The 25,480-nt window shown below is 44.5% G+C and overlaps 2 protein-coding genes across 2 annotated transcripts in view; one reads left to right on the top strand and one right to left on the bottom strand.

Moving 5' to 3' along the window:
- Window positions 1-333: 333 nt before the first annotated feature.
- On the bottom strand, window positions 334-7,540 carry IL1B (interleukin 1 beta). Its single transcript, XM_017891485.1, has 7 exons — window positions 7,342-7,540; window positions 6,810-6,871; window positions 6,192-6,243; window positions 4,017-4,218; window positions 3,297-3,461; window positions 1,916-2,046; window positions 334-1,131 (listed from the first exon to the last, which is right to left on the bottom strand). Exons 2-7 carry the CDS (start codon window positions 6,854-6,856, stop codon window positions 919-921), a joined length of 810 nt encoding a protein of 269 aa, XP_017746974.1. The 5' UTR covers window positions 6,857-6,871; window positions 7,342-7,540; the 3' UTR covers window positions 334-918.
- A 6,298-nt stretch (window positions 7,541-13,838) lies between these two features.
- Window positions 13,839-25,480, top strand: part of LOC108541799 (baculoviral IAP repeat-containing protein 8) — a 16,820-nt gene continuing 5,178 nt past the window's right edge. The window contains 1 exon segment of the mRNA XM_017891470.1: window positions 13,839-14,082. Within this exon segment, the coding sequence (XP_017746959.1) occupies window positions 13,839-14,082 (244 nt within the window).

Below are 25,480 nucleotides of genomic sequence, written 5' to 3'. Positions count from 1 at the left end.
GCTCCTAGTACATAGTGCTTGCTCAACAGATGTTTGGTGCATTGACAGAGAAATCACTGGTAGCTGTTACTACCAATCCTGACTCCCTGCAGTGCATCAGCTGATCCTGTTCCAGATGTGCACTGAATATCCTTTTGTTGAACACCAGAAATAAAGGGGATGGGTGAGGAGGATAGTCTTCAGTGGCCAAGGATGTTTCTAGGTACTTTGCAGCACTCAGCAATAGGGAGTGGGCTTCTAGTCCCCCAAGAACTCTCACAGCCCTGTTTATCTTTACTGTTCAGGGTCAAATCCAAGACAAGTCAATGATCAGGAAAGACCTTTTTTTTTTTACAGTGAAGTTTATTTCAGAACCAGTGAATAGTATGGTCATATTTGCTCATTTATAAATATTCCCATTTAAATAATCTAAGCTTATATATTTTCAGTCTTAATTAAAGGACTTAAAGAGAGCTCACCAGTCCAAGTTGAATTGAATAGCTATAAAAACTGGGCTCTATTACAGACACTGCTACTTCTTGCCCCCCTTGAATAAATTAAATAGAATAATCAATAAAATAAACAAATAAATAAATAGGGAAGCAGTTGCTCATCAGAATGTGGGAGCAAAGAACAGAGGGTTTCTTAGAACCAAATGTGGCCATGGTTTCTGTCAGGTGGGCTTAAGTGAGTAGGAAAGGTAAGAGAGGCCTGGCTCAACAAAGGGGCTGAGGATTGGCCCTGAAAGGAGGGAGCTGACTGTCCTGGCTGATGGACAGGAGATCTTCTTAGCACTGTCCTAAGGCAGGCAGTTGGGCACTGGTGTAGACAACAGGAAAGTCCAGGCTATAGCCACACTCAAAACCTTTCTGTTCCCTTTCTGCCAGTCCTATGGATTGAGTCTACATTCAGCGCAGGACCTTCTGGGTACAGCTCTCTTTAGGAAGACACAAATTGCATGGTGAAGTCAGTTATATCCTGGCCACCTTTGGTCCCTCCCAGGAAGACGGGCATGTTTTCTGCTTGAGAGGTGCTGATGTACCAGTTTGGGAATTGGGCAGACTCAAATTCCACCTTGTTATTGATTTCTATCTTGTTGAAGACAAATCGCTTTTCCATCTTCTTCTTTGGGTAATTTTTGGGATCTACGCTCTGCAGCAAAAGAGAAAGAAGAATTTTTGTGAGGCAAGGGACAAAGATGCCATGGGAAAGATGTTCTTTGGGTTGGCCAGAGAGGAAACTGATGAGCGGGTCACAGGATCAGGAACCAGACTCCTGAGTTATAACTGGGCCCCCAACTTTCTGTGTGGTTACTAAAAGAGCTCTTCTTCTTTTCTAAAGCTTAGTGCCAAATGCTGAGGAGCATAATATAATGTAGGTGAATTTTTTTTTAAGTGAAAATTAGGCTAGAGCTTCTTGAAGTGCCTATTTTCCAGGGGCTTTTTACTGTATTTTTCCCTATGGTCCTAGAATGACATCAACTTGGAAATGTAGCTTTTGCTGGGAAAGCTGGAGGTGATAGTCCTAGAATGACATCAACTTGGAAATGTAGCTTTTGCTGGGAAAGCTGGAGGTGATAGTGGTGGTGATTTTGGGAGTGGAGTGGACGTGATAATGGGATCCTTTAAGTCATTTATTTCCCAAAGTGTCTATCAAATGAGAGCAGCCCTAACAATATATAATCTGTTGGGGTCATAACTATGGTAGGATACAATAACATCAGAAAAATGATTTAATTTTCTGCAGCAGAATTGAAAGTTGCATGCATTTAAAAATTATGTTAAATTTATTTACATTAATGCAACATTGTCAAATAGACCTGTTCCCAGCTTTTCCTAGGGATGGGGGCGGGGAGAAGGTGGTTGTGAGTGATAGAAGGTGGTTATAAGTGATAGCTGGAGACTGAGAAGGGCTTCATTCCATAGCATTCACTTACCTCCAGCTGTAGAGTGGGCTTATCATCTTTCAACACGCAGGACAGGTACAGGTTCTTTGCCTTGAGGCCCAAGGCCACAGGTATTTTGTCATTACTTTCTTCTCCTTGTACAAAGGACATGGAGAACACCACTGAAGAAAGAAGGGGGTCTTGTGGTTAGGGACACAGCAGTGCAGGGTCAGCCCAACCCCTGGGCCCCATGAGTAGGACACATGTAATTTGGTATCCTCTGGTTCCTTGGCCTAAGAGACAGGATAACTTGACTTCTCCCAGACAATATCAGGGTCATTTCATTGATTTAGGGTCTCCCTTCAAAGGCCTGAGGGTTTCTCAGAGCCTCATAGAAGTGGAAATGGAGAATGAAAGAGGGTCTACATCTTAAACGCTGAAGGAAGGAAGGAAGGAAGGAAGAAAGGAAGGAAGGAAGGAAGCCAGCCATTGTGTCACTGGCTGGCAATGTGCCCATCCACAGGAGCAGTACGACTTGATCAATGTGGAAGGCAAGGAAAGAGGTGAAGCTGTACTTCTGCCGGAAATCAGGCACCAGAACTGTTTCAGGAACAGAGAGTAGCCCGTGGGAAGAAACTGGGAGAGGAGAAGCTGAGCTGGGAAAGTGGCTCCAAAGAGAGACACTCATTTTGATCTTCCTCAGTCACAGCAGTGTCAGTTAGAGGCCCTGGGATCACTCTTACTACCCGATTCCAAAGAAACAGGATTTTCTTGGCCTGGCTGAGAGCAAATAGCTTCGCCCTGAGTGAGGCTGCCTTTCAAGGTCAGCAGCCTTAGTTGCCCACACTCCTGTGCACAGGCTTTGGCTACTGTGGCACGATGCCAGGAAGATCACCACAGCTCATGATGGGCTCACCGCACTTGAAACATTTGCCGGTTACAGCGGAGAGATATAAGTTCCTGCTGGGCAGTAAAATTTCCCTACAAGGAACCACCTGGCATTGGGTGGGACGGATGTTGGGGCAAGGGGGCAAGGCTGGGGAGGGGAATGGACACATTATCGCTCCAGCATTCTTGTTTCAGCCTCAACAACAGGAAGAGAGAACCCACAGGCAGTTAGGCCTTGTCCATCAAATGACCCCATATTGTGGAATAATTGACATTGTACTATGCCCAAGAGACTTGGGTGGACAGGGTCCCGGGAGTGCTTGAGCCGTCTAATTTCTCAGGGTCACACTCCTGTTAACAAATGCACTGGCCAGTGCAATCAAATGTGCCATTTCTAGGACCAAAGTTTGTATATTCTTTTTTAATGTTTCTTTTCACTTATGTTGATCATTTGCCTTAAATTCACTTTCTACTTTGTTTGAAACATGGAGAATTAGCAAGCTGTCAGGAGGCCAGGCAGGGAAACCAGGATGTTTGCATTTACCTTGTTGCTCCAGATCCTGTCCCTGGAGGTGGAGAGCTTTCAGTTCATATGGACCAGACATCACCAAGCTTTTTAGCTGTGCATCCCGGAGTGTGCAGTGCAGTGATCGTACAGGTGCATCATGCACATAAGGGTCGTTATTGCATGTGTCGAGGAAGATAGGTTCTGAAATGTGGAGCACATGTTGTTTAGGTATAAAATCAGAAGGGCAGGCCTTGTGAGGTGAGGCAGCAGAATTGATTTCTTGGAGGACACCTGAGCATATACGGTCAAAGTCTGATGACAACACTGGTGAGGACGAAGCTGGGAGTGGGGTGACTAAGAACACTGGACCTGACACTATTAGACATGGGTTCCAGCTTCAGCTCTTTTACTGCTCACTGTGGACGAGCAACAGAGCTACTCAGGTAAAATGGTGATGGTCATAACACTAGCCCATAGGGAGGTTACCAACATCTGAACGTCTTGGTGACAATGTAAGTGAAAGGCCCCTGAGAAAGAGTGAGGGAGTTGCAAATGTCAGTAGCAATCAAGATCTTCTTTAATAATAGTTTCCACTAAAGAGATGATTGCTTTGGTTTCCAGCCTTCTTTGTTTTTTCTCCCTGCTGGGCCTTCTACCTTTAAAGGGCTTCGGCTCTGGGGGAATTGAGTTGGCTGGTGCATGATGGCTTCTAAGAGGACACAAGTAGAGATCTACTCCCTGCTCTTGGCTAAGTACCTTCTTCAAAGATGAAGGGAAACAAGGTGCTCAGGTCATTGTCCTGGAAGGTCTGTGGGCAGGGAACCAGCATCTTCCTTAGCTTCTCCATGGCTACAACAACCGACACGGCCTGCCGGAAGCCCTTGCTGTAGTGCTCGTGGGAGATTCGTAGCTGGATGACGCCATCCAGAGGGCAGAGGTCTAGATCCTGGAAGGAGCACTGCAGAGAGAGTGAGGGAGGGAACCTGGTGAGGTGGTCCTGCCAGGAACCGTGCTTTGACATCAGAGAGGACAAAGCTCAGAGAGGAGGAAGGGGCTTGAAAGAATCCTGAGCTTCTAAAGATCATCCCTCTCTGGGCCAGGCGTGGTGGCTCATGCCTGTAATCCGAGCACTTTGGGAGGCCAAGGTGGGCGAATCATTTGAGGTCAGGAGTTCAAAACCAGCCTGGCCAACATGGTGAAACCCCTTCTCTACTAAAAATACAAAAATTAGCTGGGTGTGGTGGGGCACGCCTGTAATCCCAACTGTTCAAGAAACTGAGGCACGAGAATCGCTTGAACTTGGGAGGTGGAGGTTGCAGTAAGCCGAGATTGTACCATTGCCCTCCAGCCTGGGCAACAGAGTGAGACTCCGTGTCATAAAATAAAATAAAATAAAAATAATAAAATAAAATAAAAAGATTATCCCTCTGTGAAGCTCAAGGAGGTTAAGGGTGTACTCAAGAGCACATGGCAGGTTAGAGGCAGACTCAGGACTAGAATGTGGGCTTTCTACAGGCTATTCTTTTAGAATAAATCCCATTTCTACCTTGTTCATCTTTTTTGTACATGCCTCACCTACACCATACATGTATACATTTTCTATATCTTTTTGTATCCCTAATGCTGTCACACTATGATTTGCTTTATCATGCTGATGACCATAACATTTTCCATTCACCTATGCTCACTCAGCAAGTATTCAATTTTTCTACACCATTCCTTTTTTTTTCTTTTTCATAACACTGTCTCATAGGCATTCTGCAAATCCTGTAAGAGTAGTTACTTTTTGTGAAATGTTACCACTTTCCTCTTATTCAGAGAAGCTCAGTATTAAGGCTTAACTGAGGTTGCCTCAAGGCATGATAATGGTTCAAAGGCTTGAAAGACAGTTAAAGAGACCTCTAAGTGCACAAAAGGAAGTTGAGCAGGAGAGAATTTCCTGCCTGGAGCAGAGCCAAGCTGCTGGAAAAGGCAATGGGGGCAAAGGCCAGGCAGACAAGCCAATGGGCTCCTCCTACAGCTGGAGCCAACCAGTTATGCCAGTCTTAGGACTTTTAAAGAAATGTGTTTTTAACAAGACTGAGGACTGGATTATGAGTCTAGGGGAGGCTGTCACAAACTGGAATAAAATAAAGCCAGAGAAAAGTGGCTGCCTCCTAACCTGCACAACTGCCCTAGCTAGGCTGGATGGCTGGGCCACCTAGAAAAGGTTACTGAGCATCATATAAAACAGAAGGGACGGCAGGAATATAACATGGCTCTCTGTAAGGATGAGTCTGAAAAATGCTCATTTGCTGCCCAAATGCCCTTAGCTACAACTGAAAATATTTCAGAACTGAAGGTTGCTGGATGCTGGCATCTCAGAGATCATCCAGCTCAGCCCTTTATGTTTCAGATGAGGTCCAAAGAGGGTAAAATGACTTGTCAAGGTCACACAGCAAGTGAATGGTTTTCTTTCAAGTCTCAATCTTTTTGTTTACATCATCTATGTCTTGTTGCTATAAGCTTCACCCCATGGAGCAAAAAACTATTCTACTCAAAAGGGGTAGACATATGTTAGTTCTTAAGATCATCTCTTGATTTCAGAGTTTAACTCAAGTGATTGGCATAGGCTGAACCCATCTCCTAAAAGGAGAATCAAATTTGTGTTGAAGACTTGGCTGTCTTCCTACTACGAAATGGGAAACCCTATCACTCCTCCTCCCCTGTCACCACCAAGTGTGGCCACCACCACCACCATTAGTGAGTAATTATGATGATATGGTGACCAGGTGGCCAGGTCAGCAAGTGGTGCATCCTGTGTCTCACTGGAAGAGGTTAAAGTTGTTCTAAAACAAAATACCATGGCATCAAAGTGGCCCAGCACTCTTCTTTGAGCTTTCCCTGTGTTAGAGCCCTTCTTTGGGTTGGGAGCTAAACCCACAGTCTTACCTTCATCTCTTTAGGGCCATCGACTTCAAAGAACAAGTCATCCTCGTTGCCGCTGTAATAAAAACAGGGACATGTCTCAATTATGTCTTCTAAACAGGTTTATTTTTCCTTCCCTGTGTACAAGACTTGACTGTTGATAAGAAACTGCAAACAACCTGTCACTCAAAGCTGCCTGAAAACACCTGGCAAGTTCCACAGTGATATGCGCAGAACAGTCTAGAAGGCAGATTCTAGGCCTGGCAGGTGGGCACCCTGGGTGCTCCCTGTCGGATCTTGAGGCCTAACCTCTAGCCCAGCAGAGTCAGCTAAAATCTGAGCTCTCCCTCTCCCTCCAAGCCACACTTTGCAAAGGGATTCCTTGTATTGTCAACTTGGAATCTTTTCTCCCCATTTGCCTGTGCAGGAAGCCCTTGCAACAACACTTCCGGATAGCCTCCAGACCCCAAGGCTGGAGGGACTTATAATGGGAAAGTAGTGTTTCAACCAGATTTACTTGGAACCCTGTTTGCCACTGAAAGAGGCAATTTAGGGGGAAAATCTTGTCTCGAAGCACAGATAACACTCTACTCTTGAAAGAGGAGCCCTGCTCATGTTACTTGTCTCAGTGTCCCCACTGACCTGTAGTAAGCCATCATTTCACTGGCGAGTTCAGGTACTTCTGCCATGGCTACTTCAGATACCTGTGTAAAAAGGAGAAAATGAGTGACTTCCCCATGATGGCTACGTTCACGTGTGATTTCTCTCAGCACCCAGTACATGGCAGGCATGCAAATAAGTGATCTCTGAGTGAATGAATGAATGTATGAAAGAGAAGTCCTTTGGGTGTAGAGAAAAGCATTTACTAAACCAAACCCCAGCTAGCAATGTATTTGCTAGGAGAGCTGGAGCAGAGGTTTTGACGCTAACCTTTAGGGTATCAGCTGCTAGATAAGCAGTATTCATTCCCAGAATATTTCCCCAGTCATAAGCATTATATTACACCTGGCATTTTTGCAAAATGCTGAGAGAGGGAGGCAGAGAGGGAGGGAGGAAAAGAGGGAGGATGGGGGGGTGGAGAGAGAGCGAGAGAGAGAGAGAGATACACACAAAGAGGGAGAGAGACAGAGAGGCTCCCTTAGCACCTAGTTGTAAGGAAGAATTAAAGTCATACTTGAGCAATGAAGATTGCTGAGGAGAATCCCAGAGCAGTCTGTTGTGCCTTGTGCCTCGAAGAGATTTGCTGTCTGCCAGTTTCTCCCTCGCTGTTTTATGGCTTTCAAAAGCAGAAGTGGAGGTCTGAGAAATTTCTCTGTTGAATACCTGATTTCACAATCAAGTTAAAGGAAAGGGGAAAAGAAAAGAGTATTGGTAGAAGCTTCTTAGGGGAGGGGACTAATAAACTGAAATAATTCTCTGGTTCATGGAAGGGCAAGGAGCAAACTATGACACATTTTGCAAATGTATCACTATGCAAATACGCATTGTTGTTCCGACAGCCATTGTGCAGTTGTCCACATTAAAATACTGGATTTTCCTAGGTTAGAAGAATGTTTAAATTTAGGACATCTGGGACAAAGTGGAAGACACACAGATTTATACATGCAAATACTTTCCTTCATTCACTTCTTTGTACTTAAGTTTAGGAATGTTCCCACTTAGAGATGGATAAATGGGTACAATGAAGGGGCAGTAGCCCTCCCTGTCTGGATTGAGGGTATGGGTCTCTACCTTGGGTGCTGTTCGCTGCCTCAGGAACTCTCTGTCAATTGCAGGAGCCTCTGGGGAGACACTTGACCTTTCTTGGATGGGGCAGGGAACATACGGTATGCAGGGTTCAGGCTCCTGACAGAGTTGGGGCAACCCTGGAGATAAGCTGTCACAACCCTGCAAGACCAGGTGCTGTTACCCTAGCCAATCTCATGGATAAACCAGATCAATGCCAGATGATCTCTGCCTAAAATGATTTTTTGGTGAACTCTGAAAAGTGGAATATTGTTTCTGTAAGAATATCCATCTGAGACTCTATCTCATGGTAATACCAAGAGTTATCAGTTTCTCTTTAACCAAGACACCAGCAAAGTACCTGCTCCAGTGTACTGCCCAGGGGAGCCCTCCATTTGTAGAATGAATGAGAGTCCAGGTTATGAACAGTGCCTGGAGTCTAGGAACACCCTCCTTTACCTCTTTGACAGGTCTGCATTTAACACTTCTTTTTTTTTTTTTTTTTTTCTTTCTTTTTTTTCTGAGACAGAGTCTTGCTCTGTCGCCCAGGCTGGAGTGGAGTGGCGTGATCTGGGCTCACTGCAAGCTCCGCCTCCTGGGTTCACGCCATTATCCTGCCTCAGCCTCCCCAGCAGCTGGGACTGTGGGCACCTGCCACCACACCTGGCTAATTTTTCATATTTTTAGTAGAGACAGGGTTTCACCGTGTTAGCCAGGATGGTCTCGATCTCCTGACATTGTGATCCGCCCGCCTCGGTCTCCTGAAGTGTTGGGATTACAGGCATGAGCCACTGCGCCCGGCCCGTAACACTTCTTATAGCACTTACAGCACTGAATTGAAACCTTGCTCCCTGTTCTGGCTCCTCCGGGAAGCTATGAAATCTTTTTGAGCCAAGTCTAGCACAGTGCCTAGCAGGTACATTCAGGTGGTAGAGTTTGCTACTTGAATGGGTGAATGGGAATTTGACAGCATTTTTATTCAAATTAGTATGTGCCAGGTATCGTGCTCGCTCTGCTTTATCCAATGGAGTGAGCCCTTGTGCAAGTATTTGAGGCACGAGGGAAATAGGCTCTACTGTGGGACAAAGAGCATTTCATGGACTTGCTCGCCAAGCAGCCTTCTGAGTTTTAATTTGGCTCCCAGTATCTTGATATCAGGAGGCAGTCACAAGAACTCCATCTTTAGTAAGTTATATTTTCCACAGGAAATCTAAAAGCTGTTCAACATGTTAGTTTCCTGTGAATTTGATAAGCAATAATCCATTCCTAACATAGCCTTAATGAAATTTGGTATCTGGTCCTGCAGATAGCTAAAGGCTCTGTCTGGGTGGCCTAGGGGACTCCTCTGTTTTGCCGCTACAGGATCCACTTTGCAAATTAACCACTGGTTCCCCCGTTGTAGGAACTGCCACCTTCCTCAGAGTCTCCTTCCCTTCCTTCCTTCCTTCCTTCCTTTCTTTCTTTCCTTTCTTTTTTCTCTTTCTTTCTTTCACCCTCCCTCCCTCTCTCTTTTTCTCTGTCTCTCCCTCCCTTCTCTCTCTCTCTTTCTCTTTCTCTCTCTCTCCTAGACAGGATCTAGCTTTTTTCCCCAGGCTGGAGTGCAGTGGTGCAATCATGCATTCATTGCATGATCATGGCAGCCTCAAACCCTTCCTCAGAGTCTTTATGCAGCAACCAGCAGGGTCTGGAGGGCTGGTGGCTTTGTGGACTCTCCTGACAGAACACAGAGATGTCTTTGGTCTGTTGATGTGATTATAAGCTGAGCAAAGGAGGATCAAAGCCAGTGACAGGAAGGGAGATATGCAAGGGACCGGAGCATCAACTCTGAGTTAGTCCATTCTACTTCTGGGACTTGGGATACAGGTCAGAAACCTTGAGCTTCTACTTCTCCATCTTCCAATTGTAGCATCTAGGACCTCAGAATCTGCCAGCTGAGAGGAGCCCTAATGATTGTCTGGTGGGACCACAGAGATGAAGACATGAATAGCTATTTGAATGTGAACAGCAGACGAAGAAATCAAGGCTAGGAGGGATGAAGTGACTCATCCAATGGCACAGTGTGGTTGAAGCAGCACTAGTATCTAGGTTGCATGAGCCCCTGATGCTTTCGCTCAAGGGAAATTTTGGAGCCACGGGGCAATGCCCCCTGACGTAACAGTCTCCACAGTTCTGCCATGTCTCATCCTGGCCCTGCAACCTGGACCCAAACCTGCTATCATCCCATCCATCTGAGGAAGTGAAACCTCTTATGTCAAACAGACAGGTTGTGCAATGTGTGTATCAGATCCTGTCTTCCCAAGGAGACCGCTCAGGCCACAGCACTTCCTTCCGATCCCCAATGGGCAGAAAATATCTCGCTATAGACATAATTGGCACTAAGGGAGGGAGTGGAAGAGTGATGATGATGTAGATGGTGATGTAGCCTCAAGGAAGTGGAACAAGCAGAGATGGAGAGCTGGAAATGCCAGGATGCTCCAGCTTTTGGGGAATTATTCAACTCTTGAGTCACTAAAGCCTTTCTCAGCTACAAGTTCCTTTTTACCCTGGCAGGTCATTCTTCCAAGACAGGAGACTGATATTTATTCAAAGCAGCAAGTGTCCTGGTACCATCTTGTGTCTGATCATGGGCTTCCCAACCAGTTATCAAGGTTGATCTCATCTCATTGGTCTTCAATCATTTTGAACAAGAAGACAAGCAAAATAATCATGGGTTAGTTATTATATAATCGTGTGTACATGTAGTGATGTCTATTCTTTGCAGTGGGCTGTTCCTTTCTTGTTCACCCTCTTGCTTAAAACAGAACTAAACAATCTGTCCCCACCATTTTCCCCAAGCCCCATCTCATTCTTGGCACTGGCTTCCTAACATTGTTCTTATGAGTCTCATTTTCTTCTATCATTTCCATAAATACCTCTGGGATCTTAAAGTATGAAACGTGTTGTGGGTACCCACACCTGTCTCTGTGGATATTTCTCTCCTTTCCCTTCTGCTTCTGGGATTTTTTAGGTATAGGCACTATGATTTTTATCATATTGCGTCCACTTCCTTTTATGGCACCATCTCCAATGGGCCTCTTCTCCTTCTTGGATCCAGGTTCTCAGACTGGGGACATGCAGAGTCCAACAGACATTCCATTCTCCTCCCTGGTCTAGAAAAAGGAGGGCTTAGATATATGAGCAGGTGGCTGGGGCTGGTGAGCTATGTGGTCTCCAATGGCTTTTCCCTGATGTCTGAGTTGTTATGCCAGTTCTGGGAGGCCAATAAGACCTTGTCCTTCCTTTGGATCCATTGAAAAAGCCCCTGCGTGGATAAGATGGATGGCAGGGCTTTCCTACTCTATGTCTTTTCTCATACCTAATGGGTATAAGAGAGGGGACCACAAACAGAGGGGGCTTTGGTACCACTTACCCAGGGTCTGGAAACATTTTCTGTAAAGGGCCAGATAATAAATGTTTCAGGTACAACTACTCAACCTTGCATTGTTTCAGAAAAGCAGTCAGATAATACATAAATGAATGGGTGTGACTGGACTTGTCCTGCGAGCCCCTGTCTTGTATCATTGTATTATATCAGTTTTTTCTTACATACAAATTTAGAAGCAATACTTAAAAAAAAGCTGTCCTTTATTGAGCACCTACTAAGTGCCAGGTACCTTTTTTCCTCATTATCTTATTAACTCTTCATAATGACCTTTAAAGTAGATAATATTGAACCATTTGACCTATGCAAAAACTGAGGTTGAGACAATAACTTATTTAAGACCACACAAACAGTAAATGTTGGAACTATGTCTCAAATATGGGCTAATTGAACCCAAACTAGATCTTTATTTCTCACTTTTAATTGTTACAGATGTTTATTGCCCCGTCTCCTCCTGTCCACACAGTGCCCATCGGCAGACTCCGTTTTCATTCTCAGTGATCGAATGACATTCTAAACTACATTGGCCTGGCAGATTCACCTCTGCCCCTTAGTGTTTCCAAATTGTCCTTTAAGGATTGGGATACTCTCTGTTCCCCTGTCTTCCCTCCTTTCTTCTTCTGGCAGTGACGTGCTGTGTGAATTTGTTTCTCCTCTCAGGGTAGCACTGGGACTTTCCAAATCAGCGTTTTTAGTGATCTCTCTTCCCTTTTCTGAGTTTCTTCCTTATTCCTGTTCACTTTCTCATCTACAAGTGGCAGCTTTGTTGCTGGAGGATTTCCTTTGTCCTTTTATTCTTCTTTACGACTTTGCTATAACTGTCAAAAACAATCCCTTGAAGGTATCTATCCTTGGAATTGTGTGCTTATGATGCTGAAAAATACTTCTCTTCTAAAAGCTATGATAAAATGCTTCTCTCCCAAAATGTCTGTCGTTTCTGTATTCTACTCTCTGGTTATTACACAATCAAAGATGATCTGGTCATTTCCTTCCAGGACTTTGTTAATTTCACTTCTTCAACTGCTTCCCCCTTCTTGGCTGGAACTGAGTTTTCTGTCTTCTGGGAGAAGAAGTTCTCAGCAAGGCCACTCAGGATTTGTTGGGTGCCTTGGTCAAGTCTAGGTTCCAAGCTCTGGGTAGCTGATTTCCTCTAATCACTGAGCAATGTAAAATGAGGAATTCTGTTTGTGTAAAGGTGTTAAACTTTTGTGTTAAGGCAAAACTTTAATACCATGAATAGAGATTACAGAATTTACCAACTTCTAACAGGATTCCTTTCACTCCCTGACATTAGAATGTTAGAAAATCTACCACGAAGCATCTATGAGGCTATTGTACAAGGCCCGTTTTTCAAAACAGGTTTTTACAAGGACTGTTATTTGGGATTATAGTTTCAGAAAGGCACTATCAAAGGTAATTGATGGTGTGTGCAAGCTGAAAGTTGTATGTTAAAACTAGTAGGGATTTCAAAATATCCCTTTTAGGCTTTTGCTAATATATCTGCTCATTTTCAAAGTTCCAAATATTATAAAAATATTTAAAGTAAAAAGTAGAAGCCCTCCATTTCTGCTGGCCCACTTCCCTGTTTCAACCAGAAAGTATTTTCCCAGACAGTGCTACCCCAGGACTCACACTCCATCCATCCATCACCTACCATAGGTTCTTTGAAGGGCTCAATTTGAGTGCTCCTTGAGTGCCTGGGATCTGCTATTTCTCTCCATTTCTACTACTGCACGGTAGTTCAAGTCCTCTTCCCTTTTCCCCTAGGCCATTTGAATCATCTGCTAATTGGTTTTCCTGATTGCCATGGAAACTTCATCCATCCCTTCCTCACACATCAGCCATAGAAGTATCTCCAAAAAGCAAATCTCGTGACATGAAGCCCTTGCACAAAACCCATTACTGGTTGCCCATCTCCTTTGTGGATAAGTTCAAGCTCCTGAGTGAGGCAAGCTGGGTCCACCTGGAATCCCCTGCCCTCCTTTCCTACCCCACGTGACAACCTTTCCAGACTATTTGCAGTTCTTTGAATGTGATATTCTTTCTAGTCTCTGTGCTTTTGCATAACCTGTTCTTCCTGACTGGAAACTCCTTCTCCTCCTTGTAGTTTAGCTAATTTCTAGTCTTTCAAGACTCAGCTCATGCTTCACCCTCTCTATGACAAATCCTTTCCCAAGCTGGGTGGTGGATACTCTTCCTCTGTGCTGTGTGAGTCTTGAGCATCCTCAGGAAACCTCCCTCATTGTGCTTTGTTTGCTTGTCTCCTTTGCTGTTAATGTGCCCGCTTCAGGGCTGGCATATACTGCTCATCTCCATGACTGGCTCATGGTGGTGCTCCGCGAATATCATCCAACCAAATGGATGACAGCCATCATGCCATCTCTCATGACTTCCATCTGGAGCTAACCTCCCCCGACAGGAAAGCATTTCTTAGGAAAGAATATCTTTGGGTTAAATACAAGTAATCACTCACCAGAAGCACTACGTCCAGCTCAGAATGAACTGCTCAGTAAGCAGCCTTGTCAATGAGGAGGCAGCAGGCCGGCCCCAGAGGCCTCAAAGTGGGAGAGCAGAGAAGCGCAGTTCCTGCCACAAAGGCACACCTTGCTCCCCTGGCTGACTGGAAGCAGAATGGTGTCCACCTGCTTCCATGGGAATTCTGCGCCTTTAGTAAAGTTTTATGGGACAGGAAGGTGACAGGCATTGACGCTCTAACCAGGAATGGGTGGTGCCATCTTTCCTGTGTCTTACCAGAAATACCTGTGGCAGGTAAATTTCTAGAGAGACACTCCCATTTCTCCTATATAGCAATTTTGAAATGTTTTCTGAGGGCTTTCCAAATTCATCTGGGAACATAGGAGTTCCAGAAAGATGAAATCAAAGGTGATGGTATGCCAAGGAAAGTAGCTTTTAGAATGACTTCCATTAGCCATTCATCCATTCAGCACACCAGGCATTCAGTCTGAGGGGTGTGTGTGTGTGTGTGTGTGTGTGCGCACCCGCGTGTATAAAGAGGAAGGGAAACAAAACAAAAGTACACAAGATGTGATAGTTGTCCTCAAGGAGTTTTTGCAAATGTCCGCAATTTAAGAGAATATGCTATGCTGTGGCTGGTGTATAAACCAACTGCTAGGGAGAGGCCTTCCACACACACTCGGGGCAAATGCAACCTGTAGGACTGCCAGTGGAAGCTGGACATGCTGTTTGTGGTTGATAAACCCTGGTCCCTTGTTCAGAGACCTATGTTTACCTTTCCTCTCCCTGAAAGTCTTCATTAGCTGGGCATCCAGAAGGTCTTGCACAGAGCAGAGGGAGGCACAAAGACAAGAGTTTGAAACCAGACTGGACAACAAAATGAACTTCTATCTTTGCAAAAAAATTAAAAAAAAAAATTAGCCAGGTGGGATTGCACGTGCCTGTAGTCCCAGCTATTCAGGAAGCTGAGGCAGGAGGATTCCTTGAGACCAGGAATTTTGAGGCTGCAGTGAGCTATTAGGTTGGTGCAAAAGTAATTGTGGTTTTTGCCATTAAAAGTAATGGCAAAACTTTTAATGACAAAAACCGTGATTACTTTTGCATCAGTCCAATAATGATTGCACCCCTGCACTGTGCTCCAGCCTGGGCAACAGAGTGGTACCCTGTCTCAAAATAATAAATAAATAAAATGTAAACATGCAAAAAAACAAAACCAGAAATAAAAAATGGGTGTTGAGGCCCCTAAATTGAGGAATAATATGAAGGAGTGTGATTCTGTGTGTGCATACATGGGTGTGCACCCTGAGTGCCTGGATGGCTCACCCTGGGCTAGTTCAGGTGGTAAATGGTTTTCCTCCAGCTGGGCTACCACCATCTTCCCCCAGGGCCTGTCTGTGTCTTTGGTGGCAAGATGCCTATGGACTAGAGTCCCTCCTCAGAGGAAAGGCTCCACCCATTTCTCTGGCTTTTAGGTAGAAGTCCATGACTTCAACAGGCCCCTACTGCAATGTCATGGGTTAGTTTAGGTGGGGTCTCCTCCGAGAGCCTCCCATAGCCTAAAAGGCCCTATCCTAGCTGACACTGCATCTCCCTCTTCCCAGCTCTCAGCCTTTCTCTTTGCTCACCCCACTTAGCGCAGGCTTTCTGCCTGATCTTGGATGTGTCAATCCTGCCCCTAAGGGATGCAAGGCAATCTTTCATTATTAAGATCTCTCCTGAGGCCAAGTGTGGTGGCTCACACCTGTAGTCCTAGCACGTTGGTAGGCCAAGGCAGGAGAATCACTTGAGCTCAGGAGTTCCAGGCTGCAGTGAGCCATGATTGCACCATTGCACTCCAGCCTGCATGACACAGCAAGACCCTGCCTTTTTTTTTTTTTTTTTTGAGACAGGGTCTTGCTCTGTCACCCAGGCTAGAGTGCAGCAGTGTGTCTCTGCTCACTGCAACCTCAACCTGCACATTTTTTTTGTAGAGACGGTGTCTTGCTATATTGCCCAGAGTGGCCTCAAACTCCTGGGCTCAAGAGATCTTTCCACTTCAGCCTTCCAAAGTGCTGGGACTACAGGTGTGAGCCACCGTGCCCAAACAAGACCCTGTCTTAAAAACAAAACAAAAATAAACAACTCCCCAGACCTCTCTAGTCTTAAACTCCTCCCTAGTTCCAGCCACCTTTTAGCACATGACTCTTGTTAATTTTGTTCTCACTGCCTGAAATCATCTCCTGTCCACTCTTGACTGACAGGTCTCTGCAGTAGCCCATTGCTTAATCAGAGTAGGCCCTTGTCAACTTATTCATATTGTGTCCCCATGCCAGTGTGGATGATTAAAATTGTTGAGTGGAGGCTGATCAAATGAGCCATCTCCTTCCAAATCCTCACTTGCTGGCTCCTGTCTTAGTTTTACTCCCCATTCTTCAAGGAACGTGAGCCCTGGAAAGTATTTTAGAGTTATTTAGTCGAGTGCCTTTGAATGGGAGGATCACATCCCTGGGTCCCACCCAGTAGATTGTTAGGCAAGATTCCCTACCTTCTCTCACTTCTGCATGAGACTTCCTTCTGAAATTGCTGCTCAGTCAAGAGAATGACCTTCCCCAACAATCCTACTCCACAGGGACTTAAAGGTGTCAGAGATCTCTTGCTCATCTCTCTGGCCAGCTACCAAGGTCAGTTTATAGCTGAGGGACAAGACTAGTTAGCAGATCAGGCAGGTCTCAGACTCCAGCATAAGTGCTGGACTTCTAGCTGCAGTTGTTCCTGCCCGCATGGGCATTCAGATGGAGAGAGGGCATGGCACTACACTGCACTCTTGGTGAAACCCAGGACTCTGAAATCTTAGTGTCAGCCCCAGGCCTTCTCTTCAGCAGAACTTAGTCAGTCCTGTCTCTGGGAGATGGGACCCTGCCTGATTGCATTCTTACCAATGGCTGCATTGACAAGGGGACTAGACTTCACTGAGTGGAGATTGGGGGAAAAGGAAATAAGCCCTCAGTGCTTTCTCTGAGCATATGTCACCCTTGCTGGCTTAGCATCTATTGTTTGCCAGAAGACTTAGCTCTTACCTTGGCAAATATTCTCTGCTTGACCAAATTTTATGTGCCTTCTCCCAGGCACATTTGTGCACTTTCTTGTAAAATCCTTTTTTAGCAAGAATCTTCTATCTTCAATATCTGATCACCCTTAAAATCTCACTGGATTCCCCATCCTCCACCATCCCCAAGGTTGTGTCCAATCACCCTGTACTGTCTTCAGCAAGGATCCTGTTAGGTGGGTTTAGGCAGAAACTCCCTTATTTTTCATGTTTCCTCTTAGTAATTTCGCATCGACTGATCCTTGCTCTGCTTCCTGGCTATGAATATGTCCTTGCCCGTGCTGTGTATGTAGTTGTGTCCAGTCTCTCTCCCCCACCGCAAAGTCCCATTGCAGTGGTTCCTATATCTTCTGTGCTGGTTCTGAATAAAATCTTCCTTACCATGAATTTAAAAATATCATTGATTTTTTTTTTTTTTTTTTGAGATGAAGTCTTGCTCTGTTGCCCAGGCTAGGGTGCAGTGGTTTGAACTTGGCTCACTGCAGATTCCTCCTCCCGGGTTCAAGTGATTCTCCTGCCTCAGCATCCTGTGTAGCTGGGATTACAGGTGCCCACCACCATACCTGGCTAATTTTTTTTTGTATTTTTAGTAGAGACGGGGTTTTTACCATGTTGGACAGGCTGGTCTCGAACTCCTGACCTCAGGTGATCCACCCACCTCAGCCTCCCAAAGTGCTGGGATTACAGGCATGAGCCACTGCGCCTGGGCAAATCATTTTTTTCTTTGACAACATTGTCCTGTAGACAACTGAATTTCAAGGAATTAGCCTGTGTGAAATCTAGCATGTTCTTTGACTTCCTTCTTCTAAAGGTTGATTTTATAGGAGGCAATATTTTAAAGTATCAAGGCCACGTGGAGATTCATTTCAAGCTTACTTTGTGCCAGGGAAGGGAAATTTTCCTGAAAATTTCTTTTAAGTTCTAGTCAGAAAAAAGCAATCTTAAGAACAAGGAAATAGACCCGTCATTTTAAAACCCAGAAAAGAACCTTTCAACATAGCATTCCCTAGGTACCAAGCCTCCTTGATTAGTAGGAGGTTGCTTTGACTGTGACTGGTCAGGAACATACCTGGCCCTCCTCACCAGTGTGTAAGTTCCTGGAGAGCTGTGACAAAATCGCCCACGTCCACTCTTCCTGTGCCATCTTACCTATAGTATGCACTCCACAAATGGGCTGGTGGATTCCAGGGGGCACTCAGTGGATAAGCCAGAAAAAACAAAGAGGGGCTTGGATATAGCTTTGCCCTCTCAGCTATATCCCCAGAGGTTACTCAACTTCCTGGCTGGATGTCCTCATGTTCAAAATGTGGACATCAAGACCTAATTCTCAGAGTAATTATAAAGATAAACAAAGTCATGCATGGGAAATCACCTAACAGAGATGGACGTGGTTGACAAGCAGGAAAGATTCCTTTGCCCTCCTCCCTCCTCCTTCCTTTCCTTCCTAATGAGGATGGCCTTGTCTTTATTGCTGCCATCGAATCTCTGATGTCAGTGGTCACCCTACAGGGATCAGTGGTCACAGGTGGGCATGTGTGTGAAGACTGCAAAGTGTTCCCTGGTAACGTTTACTCATAAAGCAGTCAGCTGGCCTGAGCTGCAGTGGGGATCGGGAATGCTGCTCCGGCATGCATCCCTGTCCCTAGATCTCATCAGTTCCCTGAGGCCTTTGTCCAAGTGGAGACCCACATTGGGCTCACCACAGGCTCAGGCTCAGGCTCAGGAATGTCCTGAGTTTTCCAGCATCCTTAACAATTTAGCATCACACATTCTCAAAGGTTTGATACCTTTCATATAATATTTTTAGTACTGCTAGGAAGACACACATGAATTAAATATGGGTACTTCTTTTCCAGGAACTTATTGTCTTGAGTACAAGGAATTACGAGTAGGAGGTGAGAAGAGGCACTCCCTTTGGCCACCCCCATGGTCTGGTGACTCTTAGAATCACGTTTACAGATATCCGCCTCTTGGATGACAGCCTCCAGACTTCCTGCTTTCTCACTCTCTCTCTTCTCAAAGCACCAGTGATTTGTCCTTTTCAGGACCGCGAACCCGTAGACATCCCCTCTCTCTATCAGCCCTTTCTGCTTTTCCGTCCTTTTTGATCCAGCTTAATTTCTGTGCCCCGTCTCTTCAACCATTTTCTTACTGGTCTCTTCAGCACCCTTCCCATTTTTATTCCATTACACTCACCAGACAAAACTTCAGGCTGGGTTGTATCGCTAGTCTGCTTCCTCTGTATCTCTACTGGGGCTGCTAGAGGAGGTTGGGAAATGAGTTTACTCAGCCTCACAGGTGGTTGCCACCTTGGGCCCAGGACCACGGTGGGTCCAGTCAAGCTGGGAACTGCTTGACTTTTCTGCCTCCCATTCTATTCAAAGTCATCCCTCTGCTCACTGAGGTAAATACACATCTGATTGCCTCCTTTGGAAAGGCTAACCAGAAACTCAAAAGAATGCAATTGTTTGTCCCTCATCTACCTGTGGTCTGCAAGCTCCCTCCCTGCTTCAAGTTGTTCCACCTTTCTGGATGGAACCAGTGTACATCTTACACATATTGATTGATGTCTTATGTCTCCCTAAAATGTATAAAACCAAGCTGTGCTCTGACTACCTTGGGCACATGTGGTCAGGACCTCCTGATGCTCTGTCATGGGTGGGTGTCCTCAACCATGGCAAAATAAACTTTCTAAATTAACTGAAACCTGTCTCAGATTTTCAAGATTCACATTTGGGTAACCACGAAGGGATTCTGAGTGGAAATGCCCCTTACCTTTGACAAATCTATTGGTGTTTGGTACCAGCATGAGCTAACTTTATGGCTCAAACCAGTAGGACAATTTGCTGAGGTCTGAAAGCATCTCCTCCAGAGAATTCCTGATCTCCCCAAATTTGGTCAAGATCAAAAGTTTATTTTGCTGTATGACTCCCTGTGTGTGTGTGTGTGTGTGTGTGTGTGTGTGTGTTTTGAGTTTTACTTGCTTCCAGCAAGGAAGGCAAGATTTCCTGCTTCCATGATGATGGAAGACAGGTAACTCTTTTAAGGGGTTTGAGCTCACTCCCAGCAGGGAAGACGAGTTCAAGTTTTTTCTTGCTTCTAGAATGGTAGTGAGCAGTCTTCAGCCGGAGACCCATCCCTAGGTAAGTAGCTGAATTGGGGTTTTGTCTTGCTAAAGTTTAACAACCAGCTGGTCTTAATTTCTCCTTACCATTAGAGCACTCAGTAATCATATAAGTTGTGCGATCATTTGTTTTGCTTAACTGTTTGTTTCTGTTTTTATTGTTGTTTCAGTCTTTTTCCCAGTGAGTTTGACCTATTCTGTCTGACTTGATCAAATCCAAAGGGAAGTTCCAAATTGTGGGGAATGAGGCCTCTGAAGTGGCTAAATTCCCACCCTCCCACACACACAAAGGTGGTGTGGTTGGGTGGAAAACGGCCAGCAAAAGAAAAAAAAAAAGGCAAAGATTTTTAATTTTGACCACTAAAGGGGCTTCATTTACATAACAAGGCCACCATTTGCTAGCCAGGCCGAATTGAAAGAGCAATGGCTGTCGCCCCATGCTGCAGTTCCATAGCTAAGGTTCTGCTTTCTTTTCTACCACGACAGCCTGGGTTTGGTTCCTGAATCAAGCCTTTTCTGGTTTGATACTTCGTACTTCTGAAGTAGCAGCAATTTGTCCTAGCTGAAATATGGTAATAAGATTTTAAAAGATTTTTTTTAAAGGACCTCAATGGTTAAAAGTGAGCTTAATTAAAAGCTAACGATTCAAGAAGTGTGTATGTGTCTATGTGCATGTTTGTATTTAAAAGACCTTCATGTTTTGTTTTTTTTCCTCTTCTAGGAACTTGTCTGTTTTATGAGCAAAAGTTTTTTTCTTCTCAGTTGACTGGATTCTGTTTTCTTCATTTACTTCTGCTGTCTCTCCTTTCTCTTGCACCGTCTGCTGAATGAGAGACCTAAAATAGTTGATAATAGCCTGGGGTTCCTTAAAGAAAATGGAGAAGGTGCTAGGCTCCCTTTTGGGGATAAACTTCTATTTTTCCTTATGGAATCCCTAGAGTGTAAACAAACAAGTTCATTTCAGCTCTTAAACTGCTTGCATTTGTATTGTGTTACCTGATTTTTTTGACTATTATATTTTTGACTAGCTATTGCAACAGAAGCTACTCTTGGGTTTTCAAGGCAGAATGTAGTTTAGACATGTAAAAATGTCTTTTAAAAAATAGCTTTTTTTTAAGTGCACTGTAAAACCATCACATGGTCTAGCCTCGTAATAATTTTCCCTTTTTGGAGACCAGGATTCAGGGTGGGCTCTGCCCAGAGCTCAGAGATCCAGTTAAAACATAGGTAGTCTCAATGTAAATAAAATTGGTCTCCTGATACAATCTTATGATAGATTTCTATAATTTTATGGTTGATTTGGCATCCATCCTTAATCTGTCTCTAGCACCACCAGACTTTTTCTCTCTGTACCTTGAGATGTATATTTCGCTATCTGAATTTTCGTCTAAGAGTTGTTTCCTTTTGTAGCAGGACAAGCGGCAGACAAAACTCCTCAGACACCGAGTTACAGAAGGAAGGGGTTTATTCGGCCAGGGGCATTGGCAAGACTTCAGTCTCAAGAGCCGAGCTCTCTGAGTGAGCAATTCCTGTCCCTTTTAAGGGCTCACAACTCTAAAGGGGTGCACATGAGAGTGTCATGATTGATTGAGCAAGCAGGGGGTACATGACTGGGGACTGCATGCATTGGCAATCAGATCGGAACAAAACAAGATAGGGATTTTCACAGTGCATTCCTGTACAATGTGTGTAATCTATAGATAACAGAACCAGTTACATCAGGGGTCGATCTTTAACTACCAGGCCCAGGGTGTGGCGCTGGGCTGTCTGCCTGTAGATTTCATTTCTGCCTTTTAGTTTTTACTTCTTCCTTCTTTGGAGGCAGAAATTGAGCATCAGGCAATATGAGGGGTGGTCTCCTCCCTTATTTCCCCCTTTTGAGACTCTCACTCATTTTATTAGTGGGAGTTCTCACTTCATTTTCACTATCCATGTCTTCTTGCAAGACAGATTGATAGTGATTTATGTAGTACATTTGTGCTGAGGCATTTTGGTGAACTAAGGTAGTGATGAAGCTTTTTATCATTCGCAGAAGTACAGGTATCAAACAAGGGAGCAGTAAGCAGGTTCCTATTATTATTATAACTCCTATTATAAGAGTTTTAAATCCTCCTAGCGCTGGGAACCATTTTTCCAAACATGGCCCCAGGATCAAATCCATGCCACACTTGCACGGGCACATGTGCCAGTTTTGTCATATCTCTAACTATGTCTTCAACTACTTGCCCTTGATTATCTATGTGTAGACAGCAATTACTAAGGTTAAATTTTCCACAGACCCCTCCTTCAGCTGCTAGCAAGTAGTCAAGAGCCAATCTATTTTGATAGATAGCATTTCTCATCTGAGTTTCTTGCCGAGCCAGAATAGTCAGGCTCTGCCAGTTTTATTAGTGATTATTTCTAAGACAGCTTGTAACCGTACGATTTGGTTGATCATGTAAGTGGGGGTCCAGTATCCCCATGAGCCGTCTTGTGTCCAAGTAGCAGGCCCATAATATTGTATGATTCTCTCAGGGGACCATTTATCATCTTTCCAATTTCCTATAGCTATGCTTCTCTTTTCATGCAAAGCATAGACAGGGAAGCCCAGGAGTTGGCCTGTTTTTATGGGCAGTAGAAAGAAAGATGGTTTAATAGTGCCAATAACACAACTACCTGCCTACTGGTCAGGTAATTTGGCATAAGCTCTATGCCCACATATGCAATACAATCCAGTTGGGGCTGTCCAGTCCTGGTGGGACTCCAGGTGGGTCCACATGGTTTGCAACTTTGGGAATTTGCTAAATGGATTCCTCTCTGTTTGATTTGAACTCCACCAAGTGACTGTTTTTGTGGTACCATTACACAGTTTCTGTCCCAGACGACTAAGTCGTCCTACAGGGTGAGTGAATTCTTTTCCTTCTCTAGCTATGCAATATTGTCCAATAATTGAGGCTTTTAGGACCTGGAAATTATCAGGGTGATTCTTTTGAGCTGGGAATTCATCAGGAACTGGGTCTGTAGGCACTAATTCTCGGGCTTCCCTTGGCCATTGATCTCCCATTACAGTTCCTCCACATACATGACATGAAGTGACATTGAGAGACTGGGCTACATGCTCGGCTAATTGCAAAAACAAATTTCTTGTTTTTCCTGGAATTTCTGGTACTAGTACATTTAGTTCATCATAGAAAGTTTGAAACACTGGCTCAGGAGAGCATTTGTAAACTTCTTCTCGAACCAAGATATTTATTCGAGGATCCAGTCTGGCCCTGTCAATTCCTAAGGTCACACACTCCTCTTTATTCCAGTCAGGATCAAGGGTATCGGTTAGTACTAGCTCTAAGGGGTTACATTGTCCCTTAGTACGGGAAGGGCCATTTTTTCCTTTCTGAAGGTGGACTGGATCGTTTTCATCATTTTTTTTTTTTCTTTTATGCAGGTGGCCTAAATGACACAAGACCAGTGTTTACATTTATTTCCACACAGCCCTAATTTATGACAGATGTACTTATTTTCTGCTATATAGCCTCTTTTCTAATTAAGAGAACCACACCTTATTCCTAACTTATTACTATTAATGACAGCACAGGTATCAGATTTTAAGGTGACTTGTTTGGGCACCCCCCTTTTTTTTTTTTTTTCCATTTCAGCTAACACTTATATCGTTTATGAGCTCCCACCAGTCCTCAGTCCTTAATCTTATTTTAAGAACTGTGGTCATGGGAGGCTCAGATGGGTCATAACACACATCCGGTTGGTCATTTCCTGGGCTACGTACCTTGTATAGAATAACATTATACAAACAAGTTCTTTTTAGAATTCCAGTACACTTATAATAACCGTAAAATAATAGGACTGTAGCAACCTTTTGTCCTACCTCAGTGACTTGATGTATACACTGGGAACAGCCCTCAGTCTGAGGAAGGTCAGTTGAAGTCTGTAACCTGTAACCTGTACAAGTCCAAATTTTAAGGAAAATGAGTCCTGTGATGAGTTTCCACATGCTTCAGCCATGCGTGGACCAGTCAGCTTCCAGGTGTGACTGAAGCAGAGCTTGTCATCTTCTTCAGAGTCACTTTGCAGGGGTTGGCGAAGCTGCTCCTCTCCACGTACAGCTCACAGTCTACTAATGTTTAAGGATGGTCTCGGAAGTTGGGCCTGCTAGAATAAACTCTCTGATACCAGGAGCAAGGTGGCGGGGTTTAGGGTTTTGCAAACTTCAGTGGTTATGTGGGGATTTTCACATAGCAAGCTTTGGTACTTGGTTAAACTAGCATTTGTTAACCAATGATGTCCTTTGGTATTTATTAAAGTTACCACAGCATGGGGGGACCCTTTATATTCAGGTTTTGCCTAAGGGTTAGTTTATCTGCTTCTTGTGCTAACAGGGCCTTTGGTGCTAGGGCCCTTAGACCTGGGGGCCAGCCTCTGGAAACCCTGTCTAGCTGTTTTGAGAGATAGGCCACTGGCCTTGGCTAGGCCCCACAGTCTGGGTTAAAACTCCAGCTGCCATTTTTTCTCTTTCCGACACGTAGAGTGTAAAGAGTTTTGTCCGGTCAGGTAGCCTCAGGGCTGGGGCCGACATGAGATTTTCTTTTAACTCATGAAAAGCTCGTTGCTGTTGGTTGTAATAGATGTAGTTTATCTAATCTACATTTTTATTAACTGTCACCTACTAAAATATTGACTCAAATCCTGCAGCTATTTGATTTCAAGCTTTAAATTGATCTGGTATTCCTCGTGGGACTCCAATTGTGCCTAAATAGACATGAGAGTCGAAAGACCCATAAGGGGCTTCTCTCACTTTATGATGTCTAATTATTTTTTTTCCCTTCTGGTTGATGAAATGCCAGGATGAAAGGAATAGCCAATTGGACTAAAGTACAAGTGCCGCTCCAGTTATTGAGCAGAGTGTCCAGTAAAGGTCCACCACAGTACCACCACACATCAGCTCAAGGATGAACAAGGGCTGACTGATTGATAAGCTCTTGAAAATTCTTAAGCTCACTGCATCCTTTCACGTCTCCAAGGAATGCTAAGTTTCCTCCCTGCTGTGAGAGACATGAAGTGAACTTAATGTTGGGAGATGGAAGCTGGATGGCCCTTGGGGGCTGACCCACAGGGACTTTGGGATATAGCAGAGAGAGCTTGGCATGACTTATTACTCCAGGCCATAGAATCCTGGAAAAGAGTTATCATGCAGCCTATGCCTGGTTGACTGGAGGACCACCTTAGTGGAAGGGGGACAATCTGGGCCTCTGGCCTGCCATGTGCACAAGCATAACAATTGCTTTTGTTTAATGTGCAGATGGAATATTTGATCCATTTTAACCAGGCATTTGGATCTTGGTATCCTCTCTTAATTGCTAAAGTTTGTTTTAAGTCTTTAACTTTTATGGTCCTCTAGTAAAATGAATGTATGGTTTTAGGGAAATTACAAAAACCAGTTGGGGCAGTCCATCCTTGCTCTTTAGTGGTCCACAGAACGTTGGACCAACTAT

Source organism: Rhinopithecus bieti, unplaced genomic scaffold (assembly GCF_001698545.2).
Source record: "Rhinopithecus bieti isolate Rb0 unplaced genomic scaffold, ASM169854v2 scaffold_20362, whole genome shotgun sequence".
NCBI classification, from domain to species: domain Eukaryota; kingdom Metazoa; phylum Chordata; class Mammalia; order Primates; family Cercopithecidae; genus Rhinopithecus; species Rhinopithecus bieti.
The sequence above is the reverse complement of the archived record's forward strand: the minus strand, read 5'-3'. Positions and strand labels throughout refer to the sequence as shown.

Bases quoted from the DNA above. Each gene is read 5' to 3' on its own strand.
- IL1B (XM_017891485.1), bottom strand. From the start codon at position 6,856: ATGGCAGAAGTACCTGAACTCGCCAGTGAAATGATGGCTTACTACAG. The intron at 6,244-6,809 runs GTCAGTGGGGAC...TTTTTATTACAG, and splicing joins GAAATGATGGCTTACTACAG to CGGCAACGAGGATGACTTGT. The intron at 2,047-3,296 runs GTAAATGCAAAC...TTCTTTCTTCAG, and splicing joins ACAGGATCTGGAGCAACAAG to TGGTGTTCTCCATGTCCTTT.